Source organism: Callorhinus ursinus, unplaced genomic scaffold (assembly GCF_003265705.2).
Source record: "Callorhinus ursinus isolate GAN/ISIS: 27379988/994484 unplaced genomic scaffold, GSC_fseal_2.0 scaffold30, whole genome shotgun sequence".
NCBI classification, from domain to species: domain Eukaryota; kingdom Metazoa; phylum Chordata; class Mammalia; order Carnivora; family Otariidae; genus Callorhinus; species Callorhinus ursinus.
In genome coordinates, this window is record NW_027397092.1 from 4,933,054 (window position 1) to 4,954,424 (window position 21,371).

General features: G+C 36.9%; 1 protein-coding gene across 2 annotated transcripts in view; it reads left to right on the top strand.

The window, feature by feature from the left end:
* DMXL1 (Dmx like 1) overlaps window positions 1-13,523 on the top strand; it is a 128,860-nt gene extending 115,337 nt beyond the window's left edge. For both annotated transcript variants that reach the window (XM_025860778.2, XM_025860779.2), the window contains 5 exons: window positions 2,386-2,478; window positions 4,895-4,986; window positions 6,306-6,358; window positions 9,294-9,511; window positions 11,402-13,523. In XM_025860778.2, the coding sequence (XP_025716563.1) occupies window positions 2,386-2,478; window positions 4,895-4,986; window positions 6,306-6,358; window positions 9,294-9,511; window positions 11,402-11,626 (681 nt within the window). In that variant the 3' untranslated portion in view covers window positions 11,627-13,523. The remainder of the gene's footprint in view (window positions 1-2,385; window positions 2,479-4,894; window positions 4,987-6,305; window positions 6,359-9,293; window positions 9,512-11,401) is intronic.
* The last annotated feature ends 7,848 nt before the right edge of the window (window positions 13,524-21,371 follow it).

Sequence of the window (21,371 nt, forward strand, 5' to 3'; positions counted from 1 at the left end):
ATGGGCTGCCAACAGTTATTGAGCCTAAAAAGAGGCATTAAGCAGAATAAATGACCTATGAGGAACAATTCCTCAGATTCAGGAAGATACTGCGTTCTAAAATAAAAAGCTGCTATGAAGTAAAGGCAGAAGAACAGGAAAGAATTTTTTTAAAACATGTGATTCCCAAAATTAGGTTAGTAGAGCTACTACTCATTATAAGGGCTGAATTACAGAATGAAAATAGTTGAAAATCAAGTTTATGACTGGAAGAACAAATTAGGAAATTATCCTTTGATAAAAATAACACAAGAAACAAATTCAGACTAGACCCAGGAAAATTTATAAAAGACAATAAAAAGGTATTTCAGAAGAAGGAAGAAAATGATGGAATAGAAAGAAGCACTATATTCAAAGGAATTATTAGAATAAAAATATTCCCAAAACAAAGAAAAATAGAATTTTTGAAAAGAACCTACCAAGTACTAGGCAAAAGTGTTGAGAAACATCACATGCCTAAACACATCCTGATATATTTGATTTTTGTTTTTTTAACCCAAGAATAAAGAGAGCTTCTAGTAAGGGGTAGGGGTAAAGTGATTACTTAGAAACTCTTCACCCCTCCCCTCTAAAATTAATGGCATTCACCTACTCAAAAATAAAGATTACACATAGGAAAGCAATATTCACAGAATTCTGATGGACAATGACTGGGAATTAGGTGTCATTATCTGTCCAAACAGTCATTCAAATTTGATGAAAAACATATTAAAAAATATATTTTTAACTGTGCAGAGACTTAACACATTCCTTATATCCTTTCTGAGGACCACATGTAGATCTTCTCCAGAAAACAGAATGAATCAGAAAAAGGATAGGCCTTGGGAAAATATCTATAACAAATACAGTAAACAATGAGTTAATGTTTCTGATATTTGCCTTATCAAATTTTTTAAAAGAGAACTTAATAGAGAAGTAGATAAAGGATATGATCAGGTCAATTTACAAAACAACTATGCATGGCCAACAATCCTGACCAATAATTGAAGAAATGTACATTCAAATTAGCCTTTTTTTCTATATACCAACAAATATTTAAAATTTTAGTAATAAGCAGTGTTGACTAATGTGTAAGAAAAATGGGTATGTAAATTGATATTACCACTTAGGATTAAATTTTAGCTTCACCTGCCAATGTTAAATGATGCCATTTGACAAAGCTTTCCCATTTCTAGATACCTATCCTACATAAATACTCAAAGGTTTATAGAATATAAGAATATTTATTTATTCTAAAGATTTTATTTATTTGAGAGAGAGAGAGTGAGCGAGAGAGAAAGAGACACAAGCAGGGGTGGGGGGAGAGGCAGAGGGAGAAGCAGACTCTCCCACTGAGCAGGGAGCCCAGCAGGGAGCCCAACATGGGGCTTGATCCCCAGACCCTGGGATCATGACCTGAGCCAAAGGCAGAACCACCCAGGCGCCCCTGTACCAGAATATTTAAAGCAACACTTTGTAATAGGGAAAAATGGAAACTGTCTATAAGGAACAAGTTTTCAAAAAAGTTATAATACAACTATATAATGTAATACTACACGGCACAAGAATGAAGTAGAGTAAATGTACTGATATGAAAAGATGGCTATAATAGGTAAAAAATGTAATTGTGGAACTGTGTATTTATTGTGATTCTCATTTTTTTAAAAACCTGTGTGAATGTTTGACTATTCATAGAACAAATTTGAAATGGAACACATCAAATTGTTAATAGTTGCTAGATCTGGAGATGGGAGAGGGCAGGAGTCCAAAGTAGACATTTGTTTTATTTTATAAACTGTGTAGGTTATTTTTGTAAACTAAAGAAAAAAATGCTTTGTCTTACTCATCCTTTTATATCTGTAACATATACTCCCTCATGGATAATTTTGACATTTTCTCAATCAGATTACTGTGAGTTCCCATAGTGGGAATTCTTTTACTGTAACAATCTTTGTTTCATTTTACTTTCCACTCTTGTTGACACATTTTTCTTATGTATATCTGGAAATCCTTATTTTTTTCTTTGTCGTAATGACAGTTTTCTATATTAATATACTAAACGTTAGTTGCATGACTTAATGTGTAAATCCAGCATCCTATTTGTTGAGTACTTTTAGAGACTATATAGACTCTGCTTTTGGTTAGTATAATAAAATGTGTGTTTGATGTTTGTTTCTTCTGTGTCACCTGGAGTTTTTTAAGCAGGAGCTAAATGTTTTTCTGGACTAGATCCATGCATAGGTGAAGTAAAAGTCATTTTATCAATTAAATATTTAAGATCAAAATATGAGATTCACAGTGAAAGTATGGGTTGATATGTGCTTTTGTATTAGTATTAGATACTTAAAAAAATTTTTTTTCTCTAAGTTTGGAATAGTTGATGCTGATGGATATTTAAGTTTATATCAAACAAACTGGAAATGTTGCCCAGTAACTGGAAGCATGCCTAAGCCATACCTGGTAAGCCAAAAATTCTTACCTTTAAACTTTTTAGAATTTTTATTTTATTTTATTTTTGTTATTTTTGAGAGAGGGAGAGAGAGTCGGGGGAAGGGCAGAGGGAGAGAGAAAATCCCAAGCAGGCTCACATGCCCAGCATAGAGCCCTGCATGGGGCTCAGTGTCACAACCCTGAGATCATGACCTGAGCCGAAATCTAGAGTGGGACACTGAAGTGACTGAGCCCCCCAGATACCCCTTGAATTTTTATTTTTAAGAAATCAAGAATATATATTTGAGGCAATAAATTTTAAGGCCAAAAAGTAAAATCTACGTAGTTCTGTGTATTCAGTCACTTTACTCTAAGCTACTGTCCTTGTGTTATGTGAAAATTAGTCTGTGATGTATAAAAATTCTTAGTCTCTGGTAACTTGGAAAGTTAACCTATATCAAAGAAACATGGTACCTCCAGAGCAACCTGTGGGTTACTCAAGCCCTTTTCCAGCCTCACTAAGCTACAGTGGGGATTGTACCTAAAAAGAATGATCAACAGACCACGCATCTGGTGTTTTCCTTTTTTGCTTTTAGCCCTTATGAACAAACAAAGGAGAAAGGATATGCTATAGCTGGCACAATTCTTTTCTTTTTTTCTTTTTTTTAAAGATTTTATTTATTCATTTCAGACACAGAGATAGAGAGAGCATGAGCAGGGGGAGAGCCAGAGGGAGAGGGAGAAGCGGGCTCCATGTTGAGCCAGGAGCCTGATGTGGGGCTTGATCCCAGGACCCTGGGATCATGACCTGAGCCGAAGGCAGCCGCTTAACCATCTGAGCCACCCAGGCGCCCCTGGCACAATTACTTTCTTGCCCATGTCTTTTTTTTTTTTTTTCCCAGATTTTATTTATTTATTTGAGAGAGAGAGAGCAGGAGGAGGAGCAGAGGGAGAGGGACAAGCAAACTCCACGCTGAGTGCAGAGCCCAACATGGGGCTCTCTGTCTCACAACAATCATGACCCAAGTAGAAATCAAGAGTCAGAGCTTAAGTGACTGAGCCACCCAGGTGCCCCTTGCCCCTGTCTTTAAAAAAAAAAAAATTGATACATCTCTATACGGGACTGCACAAGCTTAATGAACCTTCTACAGCTTCATAGAACACTGAGTTTGTATTTAATATATTCTTTAATGAAGCCCTTCATAGGACTAAACAATACCTATTAGGAAAATATTAAGAATATGAGTTAAGATTCTGGTAATTCACTCAAGGTTAAATTCTGGAATATGGTACTGATCTAAATGAAAGTAAGCAAGGGGAGGGTTGGTGAGGGTACTTTGAAAGCATATTTTTCCTCATGTTTTTATTAAGCCAGTGGAATTAAATATATGTTTATGTTCCCTTAGGGGCTGACTTTTTTTGTTGTTGTTTAAGTTCTAAAAAGATAAATTGGATTGAAAATGTATGTTATTGGTTTTGTGGGGTTAAAGTATATTTTGTTTGTTTTAAGGACATATCTAGCCCAGCTCCAGTGGTAGTCAGGGGAAATGGGGCAGTGACTCAAAGGAAAAATCTTATGTGATGATTCTGACATACTTAAAAAAAAAAATCTTTTTTTTTTTGAAAGGAAACATTTGAACAAATATGGCTTAGAAGTCTTTGTAATAGGCTAAACCTCTCATATTAAGTTATTGTTTGTTGGAGTATTCAGAAGTATTGTCAATTTTCTAGTTTTGTTGACTTAATAATATGTTTTTATTCCCATATTTGAAAAATTATTTAACCATGAGAGACTCTAACTATAGGAAACAAACTGAGGGTTGCTGGAGGGGAGGTGGGTAGGGTGATGGGAAACTGGGGGATGGGCATTAAGGGGGGCACATGATGTGATCAGCACTGGGTGTTATACACAACTGATAAATTACTGAACATCTGAAACAAATGATGTACTATATGTTGGCTAATTGAATTTAAATTAAAAAGAAAGAAAAATTATTTATGAGTTTAAACATTTCTGAAAATAAATAATTTAGTCCAAGATAGTCTAAAATTCTAGTTTTTCTAAGAAAAAAGATTTCACAAATATCTAAGAAATATTTAACATTTAACCTCCTTTTGTTTTCTTTTGAACTTTTAGATAAACAAAAGCACAGGGTCTTGTAAAGTCTTATAATGCATATGGTTCAGGGAAAGAGTGTGTGAGAGAAAGAGAAAAAGAGAAGGAGGCAAAACAAGTGTTGCAAAATGTTCACAGTTGGTGAATCTGTATAAATGGTGTATGCGAATTCTCTGTATTACTCTTGAAACTTGTCTGAAGTTTGGCAGGGGAGACTAACTCAGCTTAAGTAAGCCACAAATTGTATGATCCCTTTTTGATTAATGCATGTACTGGGTTTTAAAATTGCTAGTGACAGCAGTAACGCTTGTTTGTTTCCAACTGTTCCAGACTTGGCAGTGTCACAACAAAACAGCCAATGATTTTGTCTTTGTTAGTTCCTCCTCTTTGATAGCTACAGCCGGTCTTTCAACTGACAATAGGTAAGAGAGATTATAGCTGAAAGTGAAGTGTGCATCTGTACAGCTGAACTGTATTTTTTATTTACTTTATAGTTTTGTGTCTCAAGAATGTTTTCACAATTATGCTTTTCAATATTTTTATTATAAAGACTTGTTTCTTAGAGCAGTTTTAGTGTTTAATTATAAAGCTAGGGAAATTCTGGTGGCATTAAAAACAAAATCCATTCCTTCTGTATTATTAATATTCTAATGTTAAGACTTCAGGAGAAAAGGATTTGATAGTGAAATTAATTTTTCTCCCTATTATTCCTTATGTGTTAAGAAAGCTTGAGGCAAAAAAAAAAAAAAAAACTATTATTTATTGGTCCACCTTTCTCATTAATCCTCACAGTGGCTCTGTTAGGTTAAGGTATTATCAGTGTTTCAGGATAAGAAAACTGGAAACTCAAAAGACTTTTTAGTTGAACAGTAGCTAGTGACTGGCAGCCTATTGCCATCTCCCCCAAAACCTTAAATATGTGAGAAGATGTCTCCCCCTGCCTCAATCTCCATGACCCCCTGTTTCACTTCCCTGATATAGTGGAATTCTGAGCAAATGCCTACTGAGGTTGCTGATCTTTTCTATTTATCTGTGAGGCCTTACTTTGTACCAGAAATTGGATTGTAGGAATATGGAGTCTTCAGCCCATCTTGCATAGAAATTCTTACATTCTTACATATATTGGTGCCTCCTTTGCAACTCACAGAAAGGAGTAAAAGCTACTCCCATTCATAGCGGAAATAAGTTTTCTATGTGCCCCGAAAAATTCAGTGTATCCTGCTATTTTTTTTTTAAAGATTTTATTTATTTATTTGAGAGAGAGAATGAGAGAGAGAGAGAGAGCATGAGAGGGGGGAGGGTCAGAGGGAGAAGCAGACTCCCTGCCGAGCAGGGAGCCCGATGCGGGACTCGATCCCGGGACTCCAGGACCATGACCTGAGCCGAAGGCAGTCCCTTAACCAACTGAGTCACCCAGGCGCCCTATCCTGCTATTTTTATATGTCCATCCATCTGTTACATTAGAGAATCAACAGATACAAAAAGTAGTTTCTGCATTCAGGCTTTATATAGTATTTGTAAATACATGTCAGTCTAAAGTTACTCAGTTTTTTAAGTTAGTAGTTTTTTAAATTTTGTGTGAAAATTATGCATAAATATATTGGTTACTTGTATTTGGATCTTTTATGGATTTGAGAACTTTTTGTGAGAGCAAGGTTCAAAGGTTACGTAACGATATGAGACAAGCTTACTTTTTATTGTTAAAATTTTGTGTCACTCAAGACGTAATTTTTTTTTTCAGGAACATATGTTTGTGGGATACTCTTGTAGCACCTGCCAATAGTTTAGTCCATGGTAAGTTTTGAAAACATTTTGTAGGTTTTGGAAGTCAAGAAATTCATAAACTAAAAGAATTTTTTAATGGATTTGTCTTTAGTGAAATGTATTTATTAGCCTAAGAGGTTTATTTTGCCCACAGTGGCACAGAGTTTGAAAGCAGAAAAATGCAATATACAGAATTAACACTTTACTATGAAGGACAGTAGTAGAACATAGATAATATAAAAATCATGTTTTTACTTTGGATCTGATAGCCACTCCTATTCTGCATTGTACTGGGAGTCCTAACAAATGCAATAAGACAAGAAAAAGAATTAAAATGTATTCATTTGGGAGAGAAGTAATAAAACTGCCTTCCTTCACAGATGACATAATTATATAGAAAATCTTAAAGAATCTACAAAAGAAACCCAAAATATTTTAAATAGAAACTTTTGCAACTAATGTGCAAGTATAGTAGAATCATGGGATTCCAGGTCAACATACTAAAATCATTTGCTTTTATATATACCAGCAATGAACAATTGGGATTTGAAATTTTAAAAAAATCACCATTTATAATAGCACCCAAAATAATGAAGTACTGAGGTATGAATCTAACAAAATATGTATAGCCTCTAGTGGTGAAAACTATAGGAAAAAGATAAAAGAAATCAAAGATCTAAATAAATGGAGAGCTAGTCCACATCCATTGTTGTTATCCAATGTTGTTAAGATGTCCCTGCCTTCCAACTTTACAGATTAAATGCAGTCCTAATCACAATCTCAGCAAACTGTGTTGTCTATATCAACAAACTGGTACTACAAGTTCCTATAGAGAGGCAGCAGACCTAGAATACCGGATTCTGAAGAAAAACAAACGAAGGACTCATACTACCTGATTTCAGGGCTTACTATAAAACTACAGTAATGAAAGACATTATGAGTTAAGAAGAGACACAGATCATGGAACAGAAACTATAACCCTTCTAGAAGGCAATACAGGAGAAAATCTGGGCAACCTTGGGTTTAGTCATGAGTTTTTAGATACAACATCTACAGCACAATCCAAGACTTGAAAAAATTACTGTCTTCTCAGTATCTAAATGGCAAGTAAGCATATGAATAGGTGCTTAACATCGGTAGTCATTAGGGAAATGGAAACTAAATTCACCGTAAGATACTACTCTATACCCTAAAATGGCCAAAATCAGTGATTCTAGAATACCAAGTATTGGTGAGGATGTAGAGAACCTGGAACCCTAATGATTTGCTGACAGAGTATAAAATGGTACAGCTGCTTTGGAAAACTGACTGACAGTTTCTGACAAAGTTAAACGGGCACCTATATATAGGCCCAAGAGAAATGAAAACACATGTCCACAAAAAGATTGTATGGGAACGTTGTTAGCAGCTTCATTTATAATAGCCGAAAACTAGAAACAATGCAAATACGTCCAACAGGAACCTGGTCTATTTATGTAATAGAATACTATTAAGCAATTAAAAGGGCATGACCTACTGATACATGGGACGATATTCATTAACCTCTAAAACATTATATTGAAAAGAAGCCAGGCACAAGAGAGTATATATCATAAAATTCCATTTATGTGAATTTCAAGAACAAGTAAGCCTAATCAGATAGAAATCAGAATAGTGATTGCCTTTGTGGAAGAGGAGGGTTGACTACAGAGAGGCGTGAGGGAACTTTCTGGGATGATGACAGCATTCTGTGTCTTGACCTGAGTGATGGTTACACAGATGTCTCCATTCGTCAAAGCTCATCAACGGTGTACACTTAGAATTTCTGCATTTTACTCTGTGTTAATTATGTCTCAAAGTACTGGCAAAACTCAAAAAATCCTCCCCTCTAATTTTTTCTTCAGATTCTTACAATAAGTATATTGAGTACTTAGTATATGCCAGACACTCTGCATGTTTTGAATATATTAACTAATTTAGTCCTCACAAAAACCTATTAGGCAGGCTGGATTATCTCTGTTTACAAATGATGAAACCGAGACTTATATTTAAAAAAAAAAGTAATTCACCTAAGGTATACATTTAAACCCATGCAAAAAATCAAGATTTAAATCTTGACATTCTAACTCCCAGATACTCATTCTTCATCTTTATGCCATTTTATCTTTGAGCTATTTACAGACTTTTTTTTCCCTAAGATTTGTTAGGCTAGACTTTTTTTTTTTTTTAAGAAAAAAATATTCATTGTATATATGTATTTCTGGTACTTATATTGGTATGTCTTCAAGTTCACCAGTTTGGGGTTTGTTTGTTTTATGGCATTGTTTAATCTGCAGCAGTATATTTTTCACTTGAATATTATAGTTTTAATCTCGGGACCTTTTATTTGTATCTTTCATGTCTCTACTTAAAAGGCTCAGTCTTTCATCGAGCTTCTTGAACATAGGGAATATAGTTATAATGACTTTTAATTTCTTTATCTACTAATTCTATCATCTGTATAATTTCTAGGTTGGTTTCAGTGGACAGATTTTCTTCTTATGGATTGTATTTTCCATGCCTGTTAATTTCTTATTAGATGCCGGCATTATGAATTTTACCTACTTCTAAGGCAAACCCTTCTGAGTACTCTATTCTGTGCCTTGTGAATTATAAGGTTTTCCACTATAGCTGGTGGGAATAGGAACCCACACCAATTGGGGTCCCCTTGTGCCATGGCCAGGAAACACTCGGTAGTCAATAAACGGGCAGTTGTATGGCTCACCCAAGTTTGCTTCCCATCTCTTAGAAATCATTTTCTCTTTACTTGCTGTCCAGTGTCTCAAACCATTGTTTCCTATATATCATTTTTTAAATTGTTTCAGGTAGGTGGGTAAATCTGGTAATCTCTCATTCTACCTTGGCCAGAAGCCAGAAGTCTGTTTCTTAAACCATTAAATGGCTTTTCCTTTTCTATTTTATTATTTTATTTTATTTTATTTTTTAGCTTTTACATGCCATGATAGTGGAGCTACTGTTTTAGCATATGCTCCAAAACATCAGCTGCTAATATCAGGTGGCAGAAAAGGCTTTACATGTGCATTTGACCTTCGGCAACGACAGCAGAGGCAGCTTTTCCAGAGCCATGATTCTCCTGTTAAAGCCATTGCTATTGATCCGACGGAAGAGTACTTTGTTACAGGATCTGCTGAAGGCAACATAAAGGTAAATACAGTAATGCCATGGTATCTACAAAATGAAAAAAATCTTCAGAAACCTTAAGTCTTTAATCATATTGAGGATACCAGTCTATTTAAATAACAGAAATATTAACTCCTACTTGTGGTCAGCATGTTAGTTGCTATTTAATAAACCTTTTAATGAATGAAATGATGTTTAACTTGAAATTGTCTCTTTTTAAATTGTTGTCAAATATGTTTAACTAATGTGCAAAAGAACATTATTTTCCATAGATAACAAACATATTTCAGGCAGTGGAATTAGTCTTGACTCCCATTTTCAGAGTCACTGAATTCAGTTTCAGGTACTATGAAATATACTAACATTTTCCTTTATCCTGAATTACTCCCTTTTTTTTTTTCATTTGTAGCATTAGCATCCAGCCACTCAGTGCCTGATTCAAGAATTCTGAATGTACCTGGATAAACCCTGTCCTTCTCAAACTCTGCTGTGTTTAAATCTTAGAGCTTGTTTAAAATGTTAAGCAGCTTATTAAAATGCATCCCATCCTAGAAATACTGTTGCTAGGCCCACCCCAGAGATACTCAGATGGTAACTCTCAAGCTCAGGAATTTGCATTTTTATAATAAATACCTAGCAGTCTTGATGGAGGGTCCCCTGGCCACACTTGGAAAGATCTGCAGGGATAAATCAGTTTAGACTCGTCCATAAGTTATTGTAATGGTCAGCAACCCACTGAAGGAGCCTACATTTTTTTTTAATTTAATTTAATTTTATTATGTTACATTAGTCTCCATACATCATTAGTTTTTTGATGTAGTTATCCACGATTCATTGTTTTCGTATAACACCCAGTGCTCCATGCAGTATGTGCCCGCATTCTTAGAATCCATTGTTTCAACCCCCTAGTGAGACTATTTAGTAAGAATAAGTTGGGCTACTTTGTTAGAACCTGTATATTGTTTTCATAATTATCAGCCAGAAAAAAATTAACTAGAAATGTGGAATTCTGAAAAGGCTTTTCAATCAGTTATATACACCAACTTCCAGACAGAGTTCTTTTCCTTCAGTTTGAAGCTAGTTTCTTATTTGAACTGCCTTCAGTTTAGAATAACATGTATTATATTTTAGATTAGTTCTTCAGATTAGTTTGTGCTCTGCTCCTGAGGTTTATTACTTAATCAAATAAAGAAAGAAACTATACCATGTAGTATTCAGAAGTCACAACTTAACAATCCTGTCCAGAGTAGTATGAACTAAAGAATTTCTTAGGGAAAAGAAAGATTAAAAACAAAACAAAAAACAATGATCTCAAAAAATCAGGAACTAATTGGATTTCCCCAAACTTAAAATAGATGTCCTGAAAGCATTTAGGTCCTTCACATAAGTGAAGATGCTTATAAATTACTTTATAAGTAATTTAATAACAGGAACATTTATTTTGGTAGAGGCTGAAAATAGAAAATCTCAGTAAATTAAGTATACTAAAGTTGTGATAATTTATCTTACAGTTGGAACATAGTTTTTCCTTTTCTGAGGCCCTATTTCCAATGGTTCTAATCCCTCGCTGGGTATTATAAAGGATTACCCCATTATAAACTACAGAGCACAAGCTTTGCTGAGAATCCTATAATATTACAAGTTTCTATAGCATTGTACACTTAACTTCCTCTACCTCAGTTCTTCTCTCCAATGCAGGGTTTAAAATACTTTTCTTTCTAAATGGATGGATTTTGAAGAATGTAATAATATCAAAGGGATTTGGAAAATTGCAACACAGAGTCAAAAGGTTATGACCTTAGGCTTACACAGGTTTTTTTCCATCTTTTTTTAGAAATTCCTTATTTGCACAAGAAAGCAAGCCTAAATTTTTCATCACCCCCAATTTTTAATTTTGTTCCTAATGTCTTTCAGATTTGGAGTCTGTCTACCTTTAATCTTCTCCACACTTTTATCAATGAACATGCCCGGCAGTCCATTTTCAGAAATATTGGAACTGGAGTGATGCAAATTGAGACAGGACCAGCAAATCACATTTTTTCATGTGGAGCTGATGGAACAATGAAAATGAGGATACTGCCGGATCAGTTTAGCCCATTAAATGAAGTGTTGAAAAATGATGTGAAATTTATGCTATAACATTTTGACAATAGATGTATAATTTATTCCCTGTTCCATGGAAGTAGCCAACACATATAATGTACAGTGATCACTCTCTCTGCCACAGATAAGCTAATGCTTTCTTTGTTTTCATATTTATTTTATGGAGCTTTGCCCTTGATGCACTGATGCCTTAAAAATTAACAAGGTCATTCAGAATTAGACTATATTGCCTAAAGTAGACTGCATAAATAATACTGTAATAATACATATTTATAGTATGTTATAGTGAGTATGTTAGTGTTAAAAGAGTTTTGTGTTCTTATTGTTGATAAACTCTTCTGCAGATGTCTCTGTATGAATTTCTTTAACAGTAAAAATACCCTTTCTATAAAGGCAGTTGACATCAGTCATCACTTCATTCACCACCCCCTTACTTCTTTTCTCAAACTGATAGATCTCAAACTCTTCTTCTGTTAGTTCATGATAGATTGACAGTTGGGCAAGAATAAAAAACATAATGAACATCTTCATGAAAAACTGTCACTGGGAATTCAGTGATTAGGACCCAAATGGCTCATTAGATCAGGTTCCCCGTTTCCTGTCTGGAGCCCAAGTATGTTTGTATATATGTAATATATCTTACACATCTTATTTGAGCTTAGTCTGTGTATATATCAGAGAAAATTACAAGTCTTTCCATGAGTTTTTGTGCCATAGCAACTCCTACCACTAGAATAACTTTTTTTGCGACTGTTTTTTTCCATGTTTTTTTGTTCTTAATTTTTGAATTCCCATCCTAATTCTCAAATAATTTCAGGAAGACATCTGAGATTATTATTTTAAATATTATCTTGAGTCAAATAAGTCTTAGCAGGCAATAACAATTCTGTGTTGGCATATATGAGACACTTAAAAGTAAGTTTATAAAATTGTCAAAGGATTTTAGGGCACCAAACATTTTACTTACTTTTTTTTTTTTTTTAGGTGCTTTTAGTCTCAAAGTTCTGAACACCTTATAGCAGTGTCTTTAGAAACAAATGTGAAAACAAATTAAATAGATAATATTTACACATGTAAAATACCTGCCAGATCTACCATTAATAGAAAATAAACTAAACCTTATATTTTATTATTTTTGCCAAAATATATTATTTTACTATAAAATATGACCAAAATATTAAAAATGCACAATGCTTTTAACTTAAATGTGCTAATAACCCTATTTCTGTCTGTTTTGTGCTATATCTTTTCTGATTAAAAATTATAGGCCACTTGATAAATACTTGATTTTAGCCAAGGAGACTGGAGGCAGATGGGACTCAGTGTTTAAGGGACAATTATATACTATGTAGCTTAAATATATTTTGTTAATAGGAACTATAAAAACATTTTTATGTGACAAAATATGAACAACTGTTATCTTGGAAATTAAAGAGTCAAAGTGAAGAAATGAAGGGCTGGTAAAATGAATTTTGTAATATCCTCAGGATACTTTTATCTTAAAAGTATATTGTTAAAGATTTTGTAAATTGTATTCATAATTTTAAATGTGTTAAGCTAGTTGCAGTGAAAACACTGTCATTGATTATGTAGAGATTTCATGTGCACATAATAACCTGTGTCGATAACCGTGCGGTGACAGTAACCATATGTGACTGCTTGGCTCCAGAGACATCCGTGGCAACGTTGCAAACGATACTGCTGTGTGATGTAGTTCAGCTTAAGTTATTTTCCAGTAACTGCACAAATCAAGATTCAAAAGGCTTTAAACACTTTCAGTGAGATAGAAAATTTATTATGCTTATTAGAAAAAAGACATCATGGATGAACAATGAAGCATTTTAATTGAGGGTTTATATGAGTAATAAATTATGTAAGCCCATATGTATTTACATCAGAGTCATAATATTTTAAATAAACAATCATGCAGTGACTTTTTTTTAGCATGCTATTGTTTTAAGTAATATTTAACAACTTTAGTTGACTTAAAGTATATGTGACATTTTAAAATAGAGAATTTCTATATTTATATTTGGTAAATATAGGAAGGATTGAGTAAATTTCCTAAATACCTTGTTCTTCCTTTTCTATAATCTTTTTAACTTAATATATAAGCATTATTCAAAAAGTGAGAATAAAAAGTTGAAATGTATATTTAAGTATAAAATGATGTACATACAAGTAAAATTTTATCCACATTAATGGAATGGGTTCATCAAAATATGTTTTTTAAATTGTGCATTTTCTGAGAATGTGGCTTTGTAATGATGGAAAAGTTTACAACATTGCAAGTCTCATTTTCTGAAATGGAGGATTTTTCTTATGTAGAATCATGGGACAGTCAATTCCATCCTCCTTTCTTGTTCTCTTTGTTTTGCCCAAATTAATTTCTCCTTTTTTAAAAAATTACTTTAAAAAATTGCAACAATTTCTCACTCTGGTCTCAATAGTCACAGTACAATACAAACATACCCACTTTAAGAAAGTCCTTATACGATCTTAAAGTGGTGATGATCTTTTTAACAGGGTTGGAAAGCCAGACAGACATATTTTACTAAACAAAAAAACATAATCGCATGGCAGGGGACCATCGTCAAAGTTAAAAGAACAGGTAGACTATAAGAACTATTTGTATAGTAATAGGAAAATTATTAATGTTCATATATGCAGAAAGAACTTTAAAATGAAATTGTTGGAGAAATCAATTCACAGAACAGGACATTGAAAAAGTCAGCAAGTATAAAGTATGTTCATCCTCACTAATGGTTAAAGGAATGTTAAAAAAAAAAAAAAGCAACAATTGTCATCTGTTAGATTGGTATAAAGTCAAGGGACAACATCAGTTTGGTGGAGATGCAAGGAAACAGGCACCCTGAAACACTACTGGTAGGAGTAAGTTGCCACAGAGTCACCTAGATGCATGTCAAGTTTGAATACACATACTTTCACTAAGCATTCTTACTTTTGAGAAATTATCCTATAAGGATAAAAGCACCTATGCGCATAAATATGTGTACATAGATGTTTATTGAGCTATATGGAGAAAAAAAAACTAGAAATCTAAATGTCGATTAGTTGGTAAATAGTTAAATAAAATTGTCGAACATCCATAGAATTGCATATTCTCTCAACACTAAAAGAATGCCAGATTTGTAACTGTTGATCTCAAAAGAGGTTAGTGAGAAAAATTGCTAAAAGGTAAATATCCCATATTGTTTCAGGTTTTTTAGTCCTTTATGTATATACAGACAAATATGTATGGAGGAATACACAAAAGTTTAACATGGGAGAAGGGAAGAAGGAGTTAATACTTTCCCAAACTCCTTTTGACCTCACTGAGTAACAGGGTATCAGGAGACAGAAAATCTGTATCTTTAAACCACATAGAACTTAATGACTGAGAGCTGCTCTGTTGAATGAAGTGGCCTTGTTAAGAATACTCTGGATTGAGATATTCTGATGCTTGATTAGAAAGGTTAAAATGTTGCCCTTTGGAGTACTTGGAAAAAGTTGAACATAGTTACTTAAATGTCTTACAGAAGTGTGTATAGCTTTTGCTACAGTTATTTTCAGATCTGTTCTTTAGCTTTTTGTTTTGTTTTTTAAAGATTTTATTTATTTATTTGACAGAGACACAGCTAAAGACAAGCAGGGGCAGTAGGAGAGGGAGAAGCAGGGTCCCCGTGGAGCAGAGAGCTCGATGCAGGGCTCAATCCCAAGACCCTGGGATCATGACCTGAGCCGAAGGCAGACGCTTAATGACTGAGCCACCCAGTCACCCCTTGTTTTGTTTTTTTAAAGATTTTATTTGTCAGAGGGAGAGAACACAAGCAAGGACAGTGGCAAGCAGAGGGAGAAGCAGGCTCCCCACTGAGCAAGAAGTCCGATGTAGGGCTCCATCCCAGGACCCTGGGATCATGACCTGAGCCAAAGGCAGACGCTTAACTGACTGAGCCACCCAGGAATCCCTGTTCTTTAGTTTTTTGTGACTTTTCCCCCCCTTCTGCTTGCTTGTTTTTCTCCTGTGTATATGTGGCCAATAATTGAAGAAGCTCATGCAGTCAGAGTATCGAAATGTTTCACAAGGCTCCTGGGAATAAATATTTCTTAGGTTCTCCCACAGCAAATACACATGGGTGATAGAAATCACTGGTGTGACAAAACATTTCTTTCCACAGTAGAAATGTTTTACTCCCGTGTAATTGTCCACCTAGTGTAGGTATGACGTATGTAACAGATTCTAAGCAGTACAGTACATCAGCCCCGGATAAGTGTTAAATCATTTTAAAATCTGTATCCCTCCCCACATACAAAATACTCACCAAAACTCCAGTATTTTCATCCTCTTACTGCTCCCAGGTCAGGCTTGATCCCCAGGATCCCGTTACGGAAATCAGGTCCTAGTGTGTATTTGGCTCCTTGAACGAGGTTCCTTGTGTCGAGTACTTCTCAGTCTAAAGACCTATGAACTAAGGAGACAAGTTATGTGCCTTGCACTCACCAAACACACAGTTGTGAGACAGAGTATCTCCCTTTCTAAAAGAGGGGAAATAAGAGTCACACAGTAGCCAGTCCATTGAGATTCTGAAGTTCAGCTGAGAAGTCACCAGTCCCTTGAGTAATCCTTGAATTAATTCTCCACAACTCTTGGCTCCACCCATGGGCTGTTTTTCCTTTTAAATTCTGAGTGAGCTTTTTTCTGTAAAAGTGGCCCATGTTTTTAACTGAAAAGAGTGTCAGCCTGTTCCTTGGCAAGAGTTGTTTCAGGGTTCAGAGTCCTCTTTACATTTTGTGCTATCCCTGTCCCTTATACTTCAATCTAGTAAAATTGCTTTAAGAAACTGTGTTTCGGGCGCCTGGGTGGCTCAGTTGTTAAAACGACTGCCTTCGGCTCAGGTCATGATCCTGGAGTTCCTGGATCAAGTCCCGCATCGGGCTCTCTGCTCAGCAGGGAGTCTGCTTCTCCCTCTGACCCTCCCTCCTCTCGTGCTCTCTCTCTAATAAATAAATAAAATCTTTAAAAAAAAAAAAAGAAACTGTGTTTCTTCTGTATTAACTTCATCCACTCAGAAAAAAAGGCACACTCATACTTTTTTTTCTGAAATGAGCTCTGACCTACCTCGAGCTACCTCCAAGGTTGCTGTGGTATACCACGTTAAGATTCTTAGAAATTCTAGGATCTCATGAAAAGGGTCTACATGGCACACTCAATTTTCCTGAGATCTCAACAAAAGGACTTAAGAAACACAATATTGGCCGTGTCTCGATTCCAAGATAATTTATAATCCACTACAATGTTGGATAATTTTTTTAAAATATCCATGAGGCCCAACAAACAGGGTTGCTGGAGTGGAGGGGGGTGGGAGGGATGGGGTGGCTGAATGATGGACATGCAGGAGGATATGTGGTATGGTGAGCGCTGTGAATTGTGCAAGACTGTTGAATCACAGACCTGTACCCCTGAAACAAATAATACATTATATGTTAATAAAAATAAAATATCCATGAGGCCATTGTTATGTGGAGAGACAGACGCGTGTGTGCTCACACGGACACAGATAACTCACACAAGCAGCTAGCACAGCAAATCTTTACCCTGAAGATCGGTAATCAGAGGGAAAAGTGAGAGGCTATTACAGGAGAACAAGAGCCCACTTGGTGAGGGTGCTGTGCTGGGAGTATTCAAGTAGTAAGGTGGGAGCTTTCCTGGTTTAAAATCAAGCGCAGGGTTGCGAACTTGGACTAGCATTTCATGGGTAAGTACACAGGAGAACTCCAAGGGTTTTAAACTTTATTTGTAGAAAAAAATCTTTTCAAAGTAGAATCACACAGCCAAAGACAAGACAAAACAAAACTAAGCTTTGTAGTATTTGGGATAGGCTCAAATGAGATTTGAGATAGTCAAAAAGAAGAAAATTCAGGTGAGGAAGAACCTACATAGACAAGGAGTCCAGTGGTGCAACCACAGAAAATTAAGGGTTCTAACTAGGGGCAGCACTTCAGTTTCCTTTTTTTTCTTTTTAAAGACTTTATTTATTTATTTGACAGAGACACAGCGAGAGAGGGAACACAAGCAGGGGAAGTGGGAGAGGGAGAAGGAGGCCTCCTGCCGAGCAGGGAGCCGGATGTGGGGCTCGATCCCAGGACCCTGAGATCATGACCCGAGCCGAAGGCAGACACCCAACAACTGAGCCACCCAGGCACCCCAGCACTTTAGTTTCTATACAGAATGGCTCAAAGTGGGGCGCCTGGGTGGCTCAGATGGTTAAGCATCTGCCTTCGGCTCAGGTCATGATCCCAGGGTCCTGGGATCGAGTCCTACATTGGGTTCCCTGCTCTGCTGGGATCCTGCTTCTCCTTCTTCCTCTCTCTTTCTCTCTCTGACTCTCATGAATAAATAAAAAACATTTAAAAAAATGGCTCAAAGTTTGAAAATCTGGAAACATGGAGAGAACTTGGTTTCATGGGGAGGGTGGTTGATTGAATTGGCTAAGATTGTGGATAAAGTCACCCTTTGATACAGGCAGTAGTTCTAGCAAGCTTTCTTCAGAAGAGGTGCGTTTCAGTGACTGTTATAGGAGCTAAGTAATTCTGAATAAAGAGCGAAAAATACTCTGTGATGAATGTTTAATCACCAGTGATCTGTACTAGCTATGAGTTGGGGTTGTGGTCTATGGAAGCAATAGGAAAAGATATCGATCCCCAAATTTTTATTCTATCCTCAAGTTTCTAGTTTGCCTGACATTGAACAATTCTCCTACCCGACCCAATCTGCAACTTTATTTGGAAAAAATGTATATACTTTTTACTCATGTGGTTACATTAAGGACAAGATTACATGTTATGACAATGCTCTGAAAAGAAAAATAGGCCTGGAAAGAGTTGAAGCAGCAGGCCGTCAGAAAATGAGTTTGGAGGCTGGTGACGTTATAGCCATGTTTTGAATCAGGCATGTTCTTTCACAGACTTTCATGAAAATGTGGTTAATGCACAAAGGCCACATAAACATGTGTTTAAGATGCACACAGCCTTGCTTCAGTGCGTTTGGCCTGCTGGAAAATGTTAGACCTGATCTTACCTCTCTCCCTAGACACTTCCCGGAGAGCCCTTCTGTCCGCCTGGAAAACTTCAGTTCGTCCTTTTTGACTTGGTTGGATGGAAGCTCCTTTGTGAAAGCTTCCCCGTTCACCCAGGGAATATGAGTCACTTCCACTCTCCTCCCAGAGTGTATGTGCATACATTTTTATTGCACATATCGTGGTACCATGTAGTTCTTTGCTTGCACTAAAAAAAAAAAAAAAAAAAAGAAACTACGGCTCAGTAAGCCCAGTAGAGGCTTCAAACGAGAGAGGAGAGTATAGGAGAAACAGGATCAGAAGATTTTTGAAAACTTACAAATGTGTCTAAAGTTAGTTCCTACCTTCACCTGGTAGAACCAAAAACAGGCAGGCACAGAGGCATTTTTGGCAGGCAGCTAGAGTCACAGTTATCTCTACTTCATGTGATTTATAGGGTGTTGGTGTCTTGTGTCTTGGGTTTTTGGTCTGGGAGGATTCATTAATCCAGACAGAGCTGCAAGTCCTTACAAATATATTTAGCCACTCACTAATAGACCAGTGATTAGAAGATTCCTAGATTCTAATGCTTTTTTTTTTTTGACTCCACATTGGAAATAACACAAGAGCTAATTTGAAAATGAAGTGATCCAAGTGTTTATTGGCTCAAGTAAGATAGGAAAGGTAACTTTGCTAACTTCTAAATATTATCACACTGTGAAATATGGTGGAAGAATAACAGTTCTTTTTTTTTAAGATTTTATTTATTTATTTGAGAGAGAGAGAGAATGAGAGATAGAGAGCACGAGAGGGAAGAGGGTCAGAGGCAGAAGCAGACTCCCCGCTGAGCAGGGAGCCCGATGCGGGACTCGATCCCGGGACTCCAGGATCATGACCTGAGCCGAAGGCAGTCACTTAACCAACTGAGCCACCCAGGCGCCCAGAATCACAGTTCTTTAAGACAGTAATGCAAGCTGCCTGAGATTGTAGAGTCCCCTTCCCTCCCCAGCCCCCTAAAGTAAGCCCTGAGGTGATGGCCACTCTGCATTGTTTCTATTTGCAGCACCTGTGGCCTGTCAGGTCTAGATGGCCCCAGTAAAGTGTGTTGTAGTGAGAGAAGGTGGCAGGGTCCTTGGAGAATTTTTAACTTTGCATTATTTTTATTTTTAGCATTTTTAAAAGAATTATTTTAGAGTGAGAGAGTGTGCAAGTGGGGAGAAGGGCTGAGGGAGGAGAATCCCAAGTGGACCTCACACTCAGCATGGAGCCTGACATAGGGCTCCATCTCATGACACTGAGATCATGACCTGAGCCGAAACCAATAGTTGGTCACTTAACTGACTGAGCCACCCACCCAGGCTCCCCTAAAGTTTTGCAAGGAAAGAATAGAACTTGAGAGGTTGAGGATAAAAGAGAAGGGAGGGACACCTGGGTGATTCAGTGGGTTAAGCGGCTGCCTTCGGCTCAAGTCATGATCCCCGGGTCCTGGGATCAAGTCCCACGTCGAGCTCCCTGCTCAGCGGGAAGTCTGCTTCCCCCACTCCCTCTGCTTGTTCTCTCTCTCTCAAATAAATAAAATCTTGAGAGAGAGAGGGAGAGAAAGGATATTTAATGGAATGCAGCCCATGTAGATAGAAGCGAGGGCTCTGTGGGGACCCAGAGAACTGGTGAGAGGGTTTACTCTGGATCCACTTGGATGAGAGGAAAGGAAACCAAGGTGAGTGGATGCAGATGGTATTTTTAATAGCTCCAACAGGAAGTCGAGCAAACGCTATTGCTGATCTATTTTGTATTAGGAGGTAAGATGGTATATTAAGAGCAGGAAGGGCGAGGGGTGGGAAAGATGTCTCCAGGAAAGGGGTAAAGATTGAACCCCCTTCATTCCACTCATGATGCACGAGGATATCTAGGCTGCACGCAGACTTAGCTGAGATTGGAGGTCATGAGACTGTAGAGGATCAAGCGTCACCTTTTTGGGTTCTTCCTGAGTCCATATCAAAAATGTGGATGGCCAGGAAGATTTGCCAAGTGCGTACAAGGAAAGGATGATGAGGTAAAGGAATAGGAGGCACTAGCAGTGAGTGGCTAAAGTGTCGGTTGGTGGGGTCAGGCTGGGTAGGAGAGGAAGCAGACTGGGAGAAAAGCAAGTGTATGTCAGGTAAAGGAAGAGTCAAAAATTAAGTTAAGGATAAGAGACTAGTCCAGGTGTAGAATGTTGAAGATAGGGACGCCTGGGGGGTTCAGTTGGTTAAGCGTCTGCCTTTGGCTCAGGTCATGATCCCGGGATCCTGGGATGGAGCCCCGCGTTGGGCTCCTTGCTCAGCCGACAGTCTGCTTCTCCCTCTGTCACTCCCCCTGCTTGTGCTCTCTCTGTCAAATAAATATGTAAATAAATAAATAAATAAATATATTTAAAAAGAATGTTGAAGAGAGATTATAGAACTGTGATAAAGACAGAAGGGGCTCTGGGCAGTGCTGTTTTAGGGTGCAGCTGGGAACAAGGGAGACAGAGTGAAGCAATGGGGATGGTTCCTGGAGCTGAGTCTGGCTGACTCTCACAGCAGTCATGCAGACTCCCAGCTCCCAGGCCGCTGCCCAGTCCCACTCTTCCTTCTTTCTCAGACAGCAGACACCAGGTCTCCTTAATGCTTTGTGCTTCGTCCTAAGTCATCCAGTTTACACGCGGCAGACACCGTACTACAGTTCTCAGTTGGTGGTGACAAATA